The sequence below is a fragment of the Phaethon lepturus genome, unplaced genomic scaffold, assembly GCF_000687285.1.
Source record: "Phaethon lepturus isolate BGI_N335 unplaced genomic scaffold, ASM68728v1 scaffold12924, whole genome shotgun sequence".
In the NCBI taxonomy this organism is placed as follows: Eukaryota; Metazoa; Chordata; class Aves; order Phaethontiformes; family Phaethontidae; genus Phaethon; species Phaethon lepturus.
Genome location: NW_010535533.1, coordinates 1 through 17,500, shown reverse-complemented (window position 1 = coordinate 17,500; position 17,500 = coordinate 1). Strand labels below are relative to the sequence as shown.

Sequence of the window (17,500 nt, the reverse complement as noted above, 5' to 3'; positions counted from 1 at the left end):
GAGAAAGCGTATCTCCCACCAGAGACAACACAACCATGCAGACAACTGCCTGTGTTGAGAGGCAAATTGTGCAACTTTCAACAGCATTTTATATTTAATTAAGCACATACTTATGGTGGTGTTGCCAAGATACAGAATATACAGAAAAAAATAAAGTTCTATCACCAAAGGATTTAAGCAGAACAGAAGAGGCCTGCCTGGCACAGAAGAGAAGCAAAAGAGAAAAGAAGAAATCCACTTCTTAACAGTAACAGCAGATGCCCAGGGAAGAACAAAAGGGCCAAGAAAGTTACAAGAACTATAAGCAGGGCAAACTTAACCAATTCCATGTGTACAGTAGGTCACCATCTGGAGGTCTGTATTAATCTGGTAACCTCACTATTCTGTCTTCTTGGATGCTGCACAGAAGCACTAGCAGAAGTTATTTTTGGAAATAAGGTGGGGGAGGGAAGATGGCTAGGAAAGCTACAAGATACCCAAGAAGAAAAACACATAAGAATATTAAGCAGAACACATTAGCAAGAAATTCCTTTCCCCTCCCCCCCCCCCCTCCCCCCTGCAATGTTCAGCATTTATTAGTGCAAGATATCTATTAGTATGAGTTTATAAGCTTCATGAGCAGATCTGTCTTCTGGAAGTGGCAAAAAAGAATGTCAGGATCCTCGTTTCAGTGGGTACTTTACTAAACAAGGCCAGGCTGTATCAGTACTGCTAAGCCTGCTGGGAGGAGCACATGTCGCTAAGTTCATCCACATGACACATCAGTGCAGAAGTACATGAAGTTTAGAATAAAAATTAAGCAGCATGTAGGTCTCATGACCTTCAAACATTTTCTCTGGTGCTCTCACACTCCATGAGCAGAGCAGAACAGCACCTGAATTCTCACCAACACCACTACTAGATCTTAAGTAAAATGCAAACAACTAAATGAATCCAACATTTTCAGAAGAGCTGGAAAACCCGCATACACTTTAGTACGCCTACTAAAATACCCAGAAGTTCTAATTCTGTAGGAGTGTACATGTCTTTCAAAAGTAATACAACATATGTGCATGCATTTACACTTACATCTGATTTTTAGCCGCTTGTCTCTGAGCTTTCCGTTCTTTCCTTTTTTGATCTGGTGGCTTAGCAAAAACAATTTCAATGTTTTCTCCCTCTAAATCTTTGCCATTCATTTCTTCCATTGCCTGAAGGAATTAACCAGACTTTAAATATACTTCTAAGCATATCTGAAGTTATTAATTTTATCTTTTAGAGTATGCATTTTAAAATGTTATCCAGAGTTAAAATAATATAAAGCTAAAAACATTTTTGAAAATAATCAGAGAGCATAATATTGTGGGTTCCAGAGTTATACACTTCCTCTTAAATTGTCTCTCAAACCCAGGGCTGCATGTATCAGTTTAGAAATCTTCCACTCAAAACCGTAAACAGGCTTCAATCTTTGCAAGCTGTTTCAATTAATGAAGTTATGGAACCGTCCTCTGAAAGCACAGATTTTTGCAATACGGGAATAAATTTCTAATGTCAGCACACACACAAACACTCCTAAAGCTAGAGACCAGTATATAGTTTTATTCCTTTATTTTACTTGTAATAAATGTAACTTTCTTTTTAAACCAGAAGACAAAAATTAAAATTTAACAGTCTCATTCTTACCACAAAAAAAAAAAAACACAATCCACCCACCCAGAACAAACTGCCACCAAAAGAAAAAACCCAACAAAAAACACACCAACACACACACATAAAATTCCCATGGGTCACAGTAATTGCCACAAGTTAATTTCAAGCAGGGGAATCCTAAAGATTCTACCACTTTTAGGGACTCTACACAGCTATGCCGTGACAGGACACATCCTATGAAAAGATTCTTTCCATCATCTCCTGGATGAGCAAGGGAAAGAAGCGTGGGGGGGAATCAATCTCCTTGTATCCTGCATCCTCCCACAAAACATAAAAAAATAGCTACACTATAGGCAGGAGAGGAACTACTTTCCCTTCCTAATGACAGATGACAGGATAAAAAACACCAAGACCAGGCTTGCAAAATCCAGGAATGACAATTACTGAATCATCCAGCACCTCTCATCAAAAAAAATGCTTATTCCACACCATAAAAAGGAAATCATTCTGTTCCTGGAAAATAAGAAGATTAGCTAGGCTTTTATCACCTGCCCTAGAGAAACTGCTTTAGGTTCTACCAACAATTTGGTGAGAATAGTAATTCAACTTCTTGCACTTCAGTTTCAAATGATAAACACATACAATTATCTTAGATACTCATAAGTAGAATTACTTAGGATAGGTGAATCTAAGACCCACTTTTCAAGATAGCAACTTGCATCTCCCTAGGAGACACCCAGAGAGGACAAAGCTATCAACGACAATATGTTACCATTCCTCCAGACAGAGCTTTTTCTCAAGTTCAAAGAAGTATACAGCTTCTAAGTGTTACGTTTAGTCACTGCTTACACACACAGTTAGAGTGCACTTACCTTTACAGCACCATCCCGTTCATCAAAATGAATGAAAGCATAGTCTTTTAGCTTCTTCACTCGCTCTAGCTTTCCAAATTGACTGAAGGCCTTTTCTAGTATCTCCTCTGTTACAGTATTGGCAAGATTGCGTACAAACAAAACTTTTACCTGAACAAAAAAACAACCAAAAACAACCAAAAACTTAGAAGTATGATCTAATTCCAAAACACAATATGAAGTTTCACAAGTTACTGCTATTGGCAGTACTGAAAACATAATTACATTTTACATACATATTCATACGGTGCAAGTTAGCTCCAAAATTCCCTGACTGATAGAAATATTAAACCTTTTCAAATATGATTACATAGTATTAGTATTCTGAAACTCAATCCAATTTGTGTTAATGCTTAAAAGAATCCTAGTAGCAGTAATTTTCAACTCAAAACACTTTCAAACTTGGAAGAAGGCAACTAGAATTGGTTACACACAAAATAATTAACTTCTCAAAACATTTCATTGTTTAGACAGGTTTTTGCTCAGGTATTTGCAGAACAGTCATCGCTATAATATCTAGGTCAGAGGTGACAGGCCTGCAGTTCTCAAGCTGCTTAACTTCCCATGCTATAGCTACACCAAACACCTAGAATCAAGACTGCGCTTGCCTGAGGAACACTCCATGACCTGAAGCCACAGCCAGAAAACACAGACAGAAGGGGATACTAAGGCTGACTGCCAAATCACCCTTGGATTTCCTCACAAGTCAAACTCTATCCTTGAGGAACAGCCACCTCAAAATAACTCTGAAAGTCTATTCCCTCCCCTGGCTCTCTAAAGCATGCAATATGGCTCTTAAGCTACACAAAGACTGCTATGCAGCCTGTAAGTTTAGAGAGGTTGGTTATCTTTCAGCTACCAAGATATGCCCTGTTAACTGCCTGACAGTGACTAAATTATCAACATAAAGTTTCATCAACTACCAACTGCTTGCAACAGAAAATACAGAACAGTCTGACATAAGGCTTAAACTAGATTCTTATTTAACATAGCAGACAATGTACACTGGACAGCAGGAATCACAAATGTCGGTGACCCGTTAGTATTCAGAGACTCATCCTTGCATCCACACTGAAGTTGCACTAAATGGCTGTACATTAGCATGTTTGCATGATGTCATCCACAAGTTCTCACAATTTAAAAGCCTCTTTGACTTGTTGGAAGGAGTCCCTTCGAATTGCTGCCACCATGCCGTGACAGTCTAGTCACCTCCTACCGCCAAAGAATGCTCCCAGTCCTACCTCCCTACAATGGAGCTGCACATCAGCTGCCAAGACCTACAACTTCTGCTCACATCCCCTCCACTACTAGTGGTTGCAAACCAGTAGATGACAAAAAGTTAGTTGTACATGGCAGCACTGACTTCCCACTCCTAACCCTGAAGAAGTGAAGAGACCAAAGCACTCTTCAATTTTTGAAGCGGAGCTGTAATTTCTACTCCCACCACACACAGGAACCCAGTAAACCCCAGGCATCCTTTTTATAAGAATTACTATGTAATAAATTTACAAATAAACAGGACAGACTTCCATAAACCTTCGTCTCACTCGCTAGCCTAACTCTGATGGGATGCAGAGCTTGGAAGAAACGATACTACAGATCATAAATCTGACCCTGTGTATCATCTCTAGTCTTTGGCTCTAGCTACTCTTGCTCATTCTCAGGAGGTAAGAGTAGCTCCATAACAAAAGCTGCTTCCTATCCTGTGTTAAGCTTCTCCTGCATGCCTGGATGGTAAGAGCTACCTTTATTTCTTGTGAACAAAATGTAATAACCATATTTAGTAAACTGTCCTAATTCCTACCTTATCTTTATTTCATGAAAATGAATGACAGGAAGTTTTGTGATGTAATCAATGGTTTTAAAAACCAGTAACATTCTAACAAGTGATCCTTATTCTTGTACCTTAGGAAAGGATGAAAACTAGAATCTCATGAGAAACCCTAAGTAGCTTTCACTAACAAATCCACAATGACTGACATAATGTCAGTCATGATTAAAAACCTCAAAAATCATCACTCTTTTGTTGCAAGATGCACTAACACCATCTTTTAAAAGAAGAAATAAAATGCAACTAATTTATTTTTTTCCAGTGCAGACAAATCCATTAATCTGTAACAGTTGAAAGTTTTTAACACCTTTGGTCATGTTGGAGGTTGGAAGTGTAGTTGAACCAGTCAAAAAAGATGACAAAGCTAGGAGACAGGTTAAAGTATATGTTGAGAGAAGATGAGCCCATTCTTACTTAATTTAAGCTACTCAAAGATGGGAAGGGAAAAAAAAAGAAAAAAGGGAAATCCTCTTCGTTAAGGCTCACAGATTAGAACACCAAGAATCCATACACACACACCTAACAAGCCACATACCCAGCAGCATTTTGTTATAACGGCAGAACACACTTTTAAAACTGCTTCAGATTAGACTACCCCCAAAACTTCTGGGATCTGCTCTTTTTCCTCCTCTCACCTACACAGAAACACTTCACACTTCGTTACCACATTCTCCAAGGGTTACTAGCCCTGTCTCCTGCCCTGTAATCTACCAGGCAGCCAAAAGCATAAGACTTTATTTAGCTGCTTAACCTGCCACTCCAGAACATCCTCTGTAGCCTCAGCCATGCTACAAAAATCAAGTAAAACATATGAAATTTATCTGCACTACAGGTGTAAGAGGTATCAAAATAACAGGAGATATTAAGCTATCAACACAGCTATTGGGAGTTGGAAAAAAGTTCACTTTCGACCAGGCATCAATTACTTATCCAACTGTACTCTGACCTGTCAGTACAAGCACTAACCTCCTGTAGCTCATATGTCTGGCTTCAGAATCTAGCTGTCTACCTCCTCACGCTCAAGGTACTTCATATTTAAGGTAACAGCCCACTTAAAATTTAAGTACGCATCCATACAGTACTCTCCACAACATATAAGCAAAAGTCTGGAGGAGAAAGGAAAAAAAGGCTCAGTAAACATTTCAGAAATTCAAATTAGTAGGCATCTATATATTGACAAAATGACATGCTGCTTCTGCTAGGTATTTAGAACAATGCTGTTCACCTTCTGGCTACAAAAGTGAATTTGTCTTCCCCATAGTTTGCTCTTTCAGACTTGTTTTGCTAGCAGTCTTGACAAGAAAGCCACCAATCAGATGATTATTCTGATAAAGCAACCTACTCCTACTCACAGTGTTTCCCCCAGAGCCTCTACCACAGGAATGTGTAAGACAACAAGGGTCAAGAGCTCTCCCTTTGCTCCTGATTGACAGTGCTCAAAAGCAATGACAGCCAGCATGCAGCTTGTATCTAGGAGATTACAGGCAGCCGCAGCAGCTCAGCTGCTCTTCTCTTAGGAGAAAGACGACAATAAATAACAGAAAGTAAACATAACATTTCCAGAAGTGCCAGATGAGGTCAGAGTTTCTCCAAATGTACAGTAAGTGGGCAAGAAAGATTGGAGTAGAGACTTTCCTTATTTTAAGAATAAGCTAAGGGACACACTGCAAGAAAGATCGAACACCAATGCTTGTTTCAACTTCTGCCTTCAGACACAAGCTAGATGTTCTCCACTTTTTCAGTATTCTCATTCACATAGTCTCACTTTTCTATACACCGTCAATCCAAGCTCCGTACCCTATCTTTGGCATATGGCACTAGAAGTATACTAGCTGATTTCTGCACATTTTCCATATTTATGTTTCTTCCCTTTTCATGTCCCATTTCAAACACAAAATAATACAAGGCATCAACACATTCAAAAAAACTATGTATTAAATCAGGCAAACCACTATCAAGCTTTAATTTCTTTAGCCTTTCACTCCCCACATCTGTAAACTTAGGAAAGATAGTCGACTGTGTCCCCCTATCACTTCCTGCTCATCTATTCAGTCATGTCAGCAGAAGTTCCTGCTCATTTATTTTAACAGTTTGCTGGATTAGGTCTCTTCTCTTATGAGCCAAGAAACTGAATAAATAGGCTGACATATTTAGGACGTACCACCTTTGACAAATTCTACCTGCAAGACTATTCCCCGCTGCTGATAGCCTATGATGCCAGGCAAGAAAAATAAAGTCTGCACACAGGGCAGCCCAAAAGCTTCTGTAATACCTGTATTACAAAAGCAGCTTTTTCCCTAAAATGAGCCCCCACCCCAACCCTTTTCCCTTATGGCTCACCAAAGAGGAGATCCCAGCCAAGCTATCTTACTAGGTCCATCAAAGTAGGACTCCAGCAAGTGACGTGTCTCAGATGAGAGTAAAAGCACAGACAAAAAGCAAGCAAAGAGAAAGAGATAAGGATATGGGCTAGCTAGGATTTTCCATTAAACAACTCAGCTACACAACATAACTGAAAAAGACAAGGTTGGGCATTATCTGATGGAAAAAAAACACTCGGGTAATTCATTTCTGGCAAAATATCACACACATATATATAAAACAACTGGCACAACGTACTTCAAAATGTTAACAGTCCAGACTTCAGTTTCACTGAAATATTCAAAATCCAAAATATTACTAGTCTTAGTATTTTAAGGAATTAACCCCCCAAATTAAAGATAGAGAGTTCCAAATACAAAGTAATTGCCCGACTTCTGCAAACTAACTGCTAAAAGCAACTTTGAAAACACATTTGTGCATCTTACGGACATGTTCTAATTCTCAAGTGACAAGAGAAATTCCAATTTAAAAAGAATTAAGACTTGTTCTGTGATTGTATCTAGTTTTCTGTCCCTCCAAATACTAAGCTACAAAACCATTTTAACTTTTTGAGTCACCACCACCACTTCCAGATGAGAAATTAAGTACACCACCCTTTAAGCACATCTTTTGGCAAGATCATCTCACCTACAACATCTCTGTCAAGAAGGCTGAAAGATGCTATTTAAAATTAGGCTAATGTCAGGAAGTACTTACTTTACAACAAGGCACTTTAAATGTTTTATGGTTCCCTTATAGCTTTATTACCTTTGCCATGACTTCAGGATCTGGGTCTTCTATAGGGTCAGCCCATTCAACCGTAACAACATTTCCCCAAACTTTCACTTTGCCACTCATTAACCTACGTCGGGCCTGAGCGGCAGTTTTGTGATCTTCATATTCAAGGAAACAGAAACCCCGGTTCTTTTTCTTGTCATCAGGCTGATGATACAATATGACATCTGTAAGACCCTCTGAAATTAAAAAAAAAAAAATATTTGTTAAGGCTTCAATCCTTGAATTTGTATTCTAAAGCAGGGATTATCTTTCTGGTAAGTATGCATCTGACAAGTGGTTCCAAAAAAGCACACACACACTAAACTTTTGAGACCATGTACATAATAAAGTTTCCCTACCTTCAAGACCAACATTTTCAAAGACAGACATTAGACTATCCTGACTTAGGTTCCATTTCTCATTAAGTGAGGAAAGCTCAGAGGTAGGAAAGACTACCTTTCCTCTAACTGAATGAAGATAAGGGCAGCCAAAAGTTGTGCATTGTCAGTTCTCCTCTCAAACCCTTAAGTCACACCACTAATCATCAGGTGTGTTTTCCATGGATGTCTAAACAAGAGAACAAACTTGCCTGATTTTAAGACACCTAAGAAATTTCAGTGTTGCTCCAAAGAACCTGAAGTATATCATTCAGTAACACAGAAAGCCATCAACTGTTAGTTTCCCAGTTTATATGCCATTATCAAAAACAGACCCTTATCAAATCACTAAGAATTCTGAAGCACAGAACTAGTTACATTCTCCAACCTGCTTCAGTTTTGCCTTGAGAAGTTTTAAAACATCCATTATTATTGAAATAATTAAACCATCTATTTCGAGTGGGTTTTTTAAACATTACACACTTATTCTTTCGGTAAAACTTGGAACCACACATCTAATCTAATCACAAGTATTTCAGCCTTCAGCACAACAGTAGTTTAAAAAAAAAAAAAACCAGCAAAAAAAACACCACACAACCAACCACCTAGAAGTTGGAACAAATGCCGAGTGGTCGTCATCTGGATTCATCATCATTCAACAATGAGCCAAAAGATGAAGAGAGTTCGTCACTGATCATGTCTGACATCTCTCCAGCTCTACAAAACATATTTATTGACTTACCTGTTACTTTGCTAAATTCTTCAACAATTTGCTCCTTGGTTTTACTCTTAGGAATAGAACCAACAAAAAGCCTATTATTGGCAACAGAGATGCATACACCAATGTGTTTTCCAGAACGAATTTCATGGTTGTTGTACTGAAAGAAAAATAATTCGACAATCATCAGTGTCAGATAATTTTTACTCCCCTCCCAACAGCAGCATACCAAATATTTTACTTTTGCAAACATAGCATTGAGTAATATATTAAATTCTTTGGACCTTAACACATTATTACGATGCATATTCAACTGTTCTGAAGTATGCCCGTGTTCTGTAAGATATCGCCACAATTTCAGCCAACAATTATTCTTCCCTTCTTGTTCGAGATTCTTTCTTAATACATGTTTTTTTAGAGACTTTTTCATGTAGAACCATGAAAGGCAAATCTATGTCCAAGTCATCAAGGTCAAGGCTTCCCCCACTCACAACAGTGCAGAAAAAAAAATTCAAGTTCCTCTACAGATAGTATCTATGAATTCTTCATTTGTGTATAACACAGGAGTTACAATTAAAGTCAGATTCCCTTCTAAAGTCCACAGATAGTAAGAGAGCCATGATCAGGTCTTCTCTACAAAACGTGCAAGAGCAATTGGCAAATACTTTCCAAAGTACACAGACTACACATGTAAAGATAGTAAACAGCAATAACAACCTTCCACTGACTTGAAATCCTAAGACTTCTGTTCAAATGCTTCTCCCACAACAGATTGTTTAGAAGACACCCTGAGCAAGTCAGCAGTTTAAGAAAAAAAAAAGTATTACTGTAGACATCTGTTGACAAAAAATGTCTTTCATTGAGATGCAGACACAGATATGCATCATCCAAATAAGCAGCAGGGAGGTCAACTGGTGGTACATCAACCCCTTTCCAACTGGAAGCCCTGCAACAGACAGTTCTTTAGCTAGGAAAATGTATTCTGTGGTCAACATCTTATTGACAAGTAGCAGGACAGCTTTTTAGAATGTAATCTATTTATTCTACAAGTTATTTTGTATTTGATGGTAAACCTTCCTGCATAAGCAAGTTCTCCCACACCCCTTATTGCTTTGTGCACTAAAATCAAGGTGAATGTTTGATGATTATTTATATTTATCTTGTATAAACTAAAACTACATCACTGAAAATTTTCATAGGTAGACAGCTACACCAAAAGTGAGCTTAAAGGAAAGATGTACATGTGAAAAGGATCTGGAGTGGCATCTTCCCAACTAATTATGTCTCAAAACACAGTAGGATACAGTAAAAGACTTCTATCTCCATATCTGTTGCCCATGTGGCAGAGGAATAGTTGACTTTAAAGTAGAAAACAGATGGATAGGAAGTCTATATATATTATTATGATGACTAATAAACAGATTTATACACATTAATGAAGAGACAGATTACAGTAGCTCAAAAGAAATCCTTTAAAGAAACACCTTTAAAGAAGCTGACAGTTTATTAGCCTGGAAACAAGACACAAACTTGTTCTTCAATAACTGAAGCGTACGTTAGGAAACATTTCTTTACATTAGGGAGCATATTTTTTTTTACTGACAGTGGTCAGACACTGGAACAGACTTCCTAGAGAGGTGGTCAACACCCCAAGCCTGTCAGTGTTTAAGAGGCATTTAGACAATGACCTTAATAATAATACTTTTAACTTTTGGTCAGCCCTGAAGTGGTCAGGCAGTTGGACTAGATGATCATTGCAGGTCCTCTCCAACTGAAATATTCTATTATGTATGGATAATAGAAGATATTACCTGACAGTGCCTGTTAAAGTCAGAGAGACAAAGTCTAAGAGTCTCCAAGAGCCAAAACCAAAGTTTGGCTACAAATTTAATCCAAGAAGAGCCTCTCATACAACTTACGGCAACAAAGTATTATTTCATAACTTTAAAAAATTAAAATATTCTACCATATTGCAATTCCACATTGACAGTAGTTTTTATTAGTTTTTTCATACTAGAATACATTAACTACTACTTTTTGTTGTATGTTTCTCTTAACACAGAGGAAAGAGTCTTGAGTTAGGTGCTTTTGAACATAAAGTTGGTGGTTTTTAGGTAGTTTGCATACCATCTGTAAACTTAGAATAGACATAAACAGGCCCAAATCATGATCTGGGTGAAGTGCCAAAACGGTCAGGCTACCAAATTAGCTATGTCAGCATACTGCTTCCCCCTCCTGTCACTGCTGAATCAATGCCCAAAGTTAGTAACAGACATATTACTACCCTCTAGACACTGCGATAGATTGATTTTTCTTTTTTGCTAAGTTCTGTAAGAACCTACTTCACAAGCAGGTCAAAGTATGCATAAGGTCTGTCCTGTCATTTTATCCACTTAAAACTTTCACCAGCAATTTTAGTTTATTTCCAGCAGCAAATGGCAAGATATACTGCTAGGCACAGCTGGCAAACTGCTTAAGGGATATATTTGCGTAACTCACCTGTATCTGCACTTTGATCAAGCTTATACCTGCTCTAGTAAAAAAACACCCTGTATGCTACTACAGCTTCCAGCGTCTTTTCCTACAATCACAAGTATTTATCCTGTACATGTCTACAGTAACCCTAATCACTCAGAAATCTGGAAAACTGAAGTCTCCTAACTTCATAAAATAGGAAGGAAAATTGAATCTTAAGCCTTCTCAGTATCAGGCCATGGCATCATTCCATTTTTGTCTCAAGCATAGCTCCAAAAGTATTTCAAACACAATTTAGGGAATTCTTCTGTTAAGTGGCTTAAAAATGCATATGCAAAAACAAAACCAAGGCTTCAACTTTTTAAATTGCAAGATTCCTTCTGGTTAATGAATAGGTTGAATCAACATTAAGTTTATAAAAAATTTTAGTTCAGTTTTACATTAAGTAGTTATAAAGACTGTGGATGATACAATACCCATGCAAACATAAATTATATGCAAAATACATTAAATCAACTGCAAGAGCCTGAAGACAGGTGAGTTTATTCTCTGCTGCAGTTTGGGTATTGACAAAATGTCATCATCGTCTCTTATTACTTAGAAGCCTACAGGCAATGCAGATATTTTCAATCTCATTTTTGCTATAATTCAGAGTCCTGAACAGGAAAAAAGAAAAAACCTCTGGGAAGAAGGTGGGAAATAACAGAACCACCCTTATCCCAGGGAGTCCAGAAAGATAGGAAAATAAGCTGTACACACATCAGAAGATTACAGGTAGTATCAAAAAGAACACCACCTGTTAGAACACTAGGATATTAAAACAGCTAGGACCAAGGGTCCAGCATTTCTAAAAGGTCTTTCAGCAGCCTCTCCCACGCACGTGTAGCTAATACATGTGATAGACCTATGATTTTCAACTGAGCTCTACAGCTGTATTTTGCTATTACCCTTGCAAATCACTCCTAGACAACTTGGGAAACTTACAATACACTAAAGTAGCCAGCCAACCATGGCTGGAACCATTCAAAAGCTGACAGATGCCACAGGATCTAATTTAAAACTAACCCTGCCCTCAAAGAGGTTAGCATTAAGGCTGAAAAACTGACCAATCACAACACTTTTCAACTATTACACTCCATGTCTATTTAACTGCAAAAGAGAACACAACGCTCTTCTTCCCTGCATATCAAAGATCAGATATAAAGGGACACCAAGTACCTCCTTCCCTGTATCATTTAGTGGAAGACTGAGGCTAGGATCTGATGTAACGTTTATGAAACACAACCTGAATGACTTTTCAAAGCATGCTGCCTTTGAGCAAAATCCAGCTAAGTGAAGAAAAATTCCTTTTTGTCCATTTACTAGGTGCCTCTGAGAATGGATTTGATTTGATTCACTGTTTTGCTAAGTCACTTAAGCATTCACACGTGATGTAAACAGCTAGGTTGACAATGAAAGCACAAAGAGGAATACACAGCTATCCTCAGTATATCTGAATTGCACATAGGAACACAAACTGTTCTTATTTAAGAAGCTGAACAGCATATACATTTTTGTACTTCCACTTTTGTGGAAATTTCTATAGTTTTTTGAAACACATTCCCATCTTCAGCTTGATTTGCCTCCATCAAATGACTTACATTATTAATATTTCAACAGGGTACCTTAATAGTTTAAGATACACTTTATTACAAAACAAAGTATTTTAACCTTAATATATTAATATAGTATCAGTACACCTCAGAATGAGTGCGGTTAGCACTCTTGAGGGTCATACCACTCACTGATCTTGGCCATATATCAATGCAGTAGTAACTAGCTCAAAAAATTGAAATTCAACTTAAGCAGAAAAACAAAGGAGCAGTATGAGGATCAGGATGGTGTTTCTCCCCCCCGCTTCTTTTAAGTGACAGATACTTCATGCATAAAACCTGGAAAACTTATGAAGAGTAGCCTATTCCTTATATCAAAGTATTTCACAACTCTGTGTAAAACAGCGCAAATTTTTTTATAATCTAGCAGGATTTATAACTTTTTCCAGTCAGTTGCAGCAAACAGAACAGACCTTAAGATTCAAGAGCGATTATTTCCCATCTGAAGTATCTTATGAAATTCTGCGACTTCAGAAAGACTCATTCTAGCATGGGGCCCCCTGCTGGTGCACAAGCAAGCCAGAAATGGAAGACAACCTGACCGAGGCTTCCCCTCTACCACAGTAACCCAAACACCCCTCATGCAGATGCAGGCAGGTCAGAAGTCACTACTGCTAACACAACTTCTGTTAATAATAAAGGCTCATCTAACTGGACCAAATAGTAGTCCATCAGCTTTCCCCCGACATCCCAAATACAGCTAGTAAAAATTTATATACCATGTGGAATATTTAAAAACAGCTAGTGGGCATTTATAAAGGTAATCTAACAACGACAGTTTCATCTTAAACATTAGGATCAGCACAACTGCTTATAAGCCAGAGAGTGTTCTTTAAAAAAAAAAAAAAAATCAAAAGAAACCTTACCAATTTAACAGCTTCCTGAGCTGCCTCTTTAGTACAAAAAGTGACAAAAGCATATCCTCTATTTAGACCAGTTAGTGGATCCATCATTAAGCGGAGATCCCATATAGGGCCAGCTTTCTCAAATAATGGAACAAGTTCATCTTCAAACAAGTCTCTTGGAATCTTGCCCACAAATATCTACAACAGACATACAGAGTGTTGTTTATAAAAAAATACTTCCAATGAATAAGAATACATCTATATAAACATCTCCTTACCTCTGTACCAACAGAAGGTTGTTGTCCTGAATATACCAACTCTGGAGGAGGTCCACCATACTTTCTCTGTCCAGTAGTCACATCAAGAGTATATCCGGTTCTCTCCAAGAGTGCCTTCAAGTAAGAAACTTAAAAGTTTAAAATCATATACAAATTGAGCTAGTTTAGATGCACTTCATTCACAGACATGCTTAGAATTCCTCTTAAACTGTACTACTTTGAAACTCCCACAGGCAAACAAGTCTACTGCTAGTATTTCAACAAGAAACTTGCAAAACGATCATTACAACTATCAGGTAAAGAGACACTGAATTAGAGATTCATATAGTGTTTTCCCAATTCCTTCATTCTCATACAAAAAAGAAGGCCAAGTAAAAGAACATCAAGCTTCCCTTTAATTAGAAAGATCTTAGTCTGAGCCACTTCTTGTTTTGGCATGTCCAATCCTGCAAACACTTATGCACAGGAGTTCCCTCCACTTAATGAGATTACTCATAAGTGTGAAGTTAAAGAACACATGTTTAAGTGCTTACACCCCTGGAACACTATACAGACTGTTTCAGGTATCCAACCACTGAAGTGGTAGCACCACTTCCTTTCTCCTATGCTTCCCGCCGCCCCCCAAATTGTGAGTACATACAGCGTCCCAGCACAACTGATCCTCACTAGAATCACTGCATACAGTTACAGATATGCTACTAGTTTAAAGTGTTAGATGAAATTCAGTATGCAAATATATAATAAGAAACTCCTCTGAAATTAGCCTTTCGTAATAATTTTGTACAAAGACAAATCAACTCTACACACAAAGAAACAGCATATTAAACAAGCCTAACTATAACCAAGAGTTAGTAATTTCACAACTGGAAAATTGAAAACTTAGTTTAAATGCTATAGCCATCAGCAATAAAAGCTATGCTACCTCAAGTTCGTTAACAAAGTCCTTATATTGTTGTTTTATGTGGTAGTGACAAAAACTGTATCAGTTTTTTTTTAATCTATAATTAATGACATCCCAGCCTCCAAGTCAGGAGAAAAAAGATTTTCTAGTTTCACAAGCTACGTAGTTATTTGTAATATGTAACATTTTCATTTCACACTTCACACATGAGAAGTTAAAGATGAAAGATTCTCTTGCCTTTTAAGACATCAACTAAGCATGTTTGGACGGTTTTCCTTTCTTTAAGAAGCTTTGGTAAAGTTGCTAATCACAGAATTTAAAATAAATCATAGTATGCCTAACTCTTGAGAAAGGAGTCTCTTGCTAGCAGAAGACTCAGTCCAAGAAATAACATGTCAATTACTAAGACTGCTTGGGGTACAGTTTATGAGAACAGTGATTACGTCATAAGTGGGCTAAAACCTAAACCCATTAAAATCTGTTTTTTCAGACACATCTGGTATCTCCTCCCTACTGCAGAATTGCTTTAAACCTGAAGGAAAACAAAACACACAAAAAAGAAACCAGAACAAGCAAAAAAGAAAAGAAAAAAAACACCAGTAGCTGAACTTACGCATTCTGAACTCAAAGATCTATGCTGACAAGTTTCCAAAAGCTTTTAACTGGTAAATAGTGTAACTATCTCAACTAGATGTAAAGCAAACTGCCAGATCTTTCACTTTAATACACATTCAGTTCCAGTAATTAACAGTATGTTAACCTTCCTCTTGAAAACAAAGTGCAAGATACAAATGAAAGTGACAGCTTTCAATAAAAAATAATCCAAAATAGTCTTTTTAAAAAAAGCACAGTTCCAAAAGAATCTGTCACAACAGCTCTGAAAAACCACAGATAGACTGCGTAACTTTTATCTTTTAGGCACATACCTTAATTTTTGCCTCATCTGGTCCTTTGCTAGAATCTGCCACCTTGGTCCCCTGTTTTTCCCTCTGCCTGTATGTCTTCATGACTCCACATAAAAAGGCACTTTTGTTCTGCAAAAGATATATTACTCTTCAGTTCTGAAAACATGACAAGCTGGAACCTAACCTTACCTTGAACTAATACAGAGCTCATTTTACATACCCTATATGGATCACTGAAGAGACTTAAGTAAACCTCTTCCCAGTCAACTAGCAGTTTATCCCTCAACAATTATATTCTAAATTGCTTAACGTTACCTGAACATGTGAAAGATCACTGTCTTTAAACTGCTGAAGCACTGCCAATGCACCTTCTTCATTAAATTCCTTTAAAGCTTCAATAGCTCTTTCATCTAGATCACTATGTGCAACTAGCCCTAGAGAAAAGAAAAAAATTACTCATTATATTTGAGCAGCAAACTTTGTTTAACCACATTTAACACATCTAAAACACTTCAGTGACCCCTAAATCAATCACTGATTAATGTAAGCTACTATACATAAGAAATCACTTAGTCCTCTTCAAGGTAAATATTTAAGCCTATTTAATCTTTTTGTAATCAAAATGTGTCCAAAAAAAAAGTTAAGATTCACAATAACAGTTACTGCATTTATGTATTCATTTGACTTCTGTGAAACCTAGATGTTACATGGACCAGGTTTATTTTCAATATCCTGAAGCTGAATTCAGAAGAATCTATCAACACCTGACTTAGCTTGCTTAGCAATGGTACCTTCATACATCTTGAGAAGACTACAAAGATAAATAAACTGCAGCACTGAAAGTGACCACCACAATCCAAAAATCAAGCTTAAAAAATGCTATTACCATGTCTGAGAGAACCAATACAATAACCTTTGCATCCATGAGCCCAAATACTATGTCACGAAGTATCATTTACATGAGAAGATCAATACCAAGGCTTCAGTTACTTACAGTTACTGTACAGTACTACAACTACAGTAAAAATGCACAAAGACCACATGACCTACTCCTCCTAAACATCATCTGTTGCCTATTCCAGCTGTTACTATGGTCACCTGCATACTTCTCCTCCTTCCCACCCCTCAGCCCAAGTGGCCTGGCCCACTATTCTCTGAAAAATACAACAAATTAAAGCACTGAATGGAAAATATCCACAGATTTTGGTAAGGCTGCAGTTCCCATACTTTTGGAAACCACAAAAAGTTGCTATTTTAGCCCAAAGACAGCAGAATCCAATAAAATATTGTAAGTGAGGTTTTGCAAGTTTTTACATCTTACCTGCAACGTAAATTTCATCTAGTTTTTCAGCAACTTTCTGTGGTAAACCAGCATCAAGCAATGTCTGGAAATGCTCAGAATGGGTAACTGCAGCAGAAGTATCCATGGGCTCTTCAGTACCATTCCCATTAACATGTTCAGTAGCCATGTTTCCAGATATCTGTTCAAATGCAATAAGCATCACAATTAAGCTAAAAATATCTTCAAGTAGAACAATTCAAGTGACAATACATGCAACAGACTGCCCTATTCTTGCAAAAAAAAAAATCGTAGACCACTTCCCTCATACATTTTCGCTTCGGAAGACGGCACAAAATTCCTCAAAAGAAGCACCAACACAAAGGAAAGCCCTAACACCGCTGCCTAGCCGGGGGTGGGGTAGCTTTCACTGCAGGTTTTACACAACCCAGCCAGACACTCTGACTCACCTCCCTCTCTCTGTCTCTCTAACACACTCCCTAAGAGGCTCTGAACAAGTTAGAAATGGAGCAAGAAGCCAATGGCGGGGGTGGGAGGAAG

The 17,500-nt window shown here is 37.7% G+C and overlaps 1 protein-coding gene across 8 annotated transcripts in view; it reads right to left on the bottom strand.

Annotated features, from left to right (window-relative positions):
- Window positions 1-17,135, bottom strand: part of SYNCRIP (synaptotagmin binding, cytoplasmic RNA interacting protein) — a 23,432-nt gene extending 6,297 nt beyond the window's left edge. For 2 of the 8 annotated variants that reach the window (XM_010285858.1, XM_010285859.1), the window contains exons 1-9: window positions 16,982-17,129; window positions 15,976-16,094; window positions 15,682-15,789; window positions 13,855-13,968; window positions 13,598-13,774; window positions 8,629-8,764; window positions 7,501-7,706; window positions 2,502-2,651; window positions 1,069-1,190 (exon numbers count right to left, since the gene is read on the bottom strand). In XM_010285858.1, the coding sequence (XP_010284160.1) occupies window positions 1,069-1,190; window positions 2,502-2,651; window positions 7,501-7,706; window positions 8,629-8,764; window positions 13,598-13,774; window positions 13,855-13,968; window positions 15,682-15,789; window positions 15,976-16,094; window positions 16,982-17,129 (1,280 nt within the window). Of the gene's footprint in view, window positions 1-1,068; window positions 1,191-2,501; window positions 2,652-7,500; window positions 7,740-8,628; window positions 8,765-13,597; window positions 13,775-13,854; window positions 13,969-15,681; window positions 15,790-15,975; window positions 16,095-16,981 lie in introns of those variants that run through there. The other 6 variants (XM_010285860.1, XM_010285856.1, XM_010285862.1 and 3 more) reach the window with 5 other exon arrangements.
- Between the last annotated feature and the right edge of the window lie 365 nt (window positions 17,136-17,500).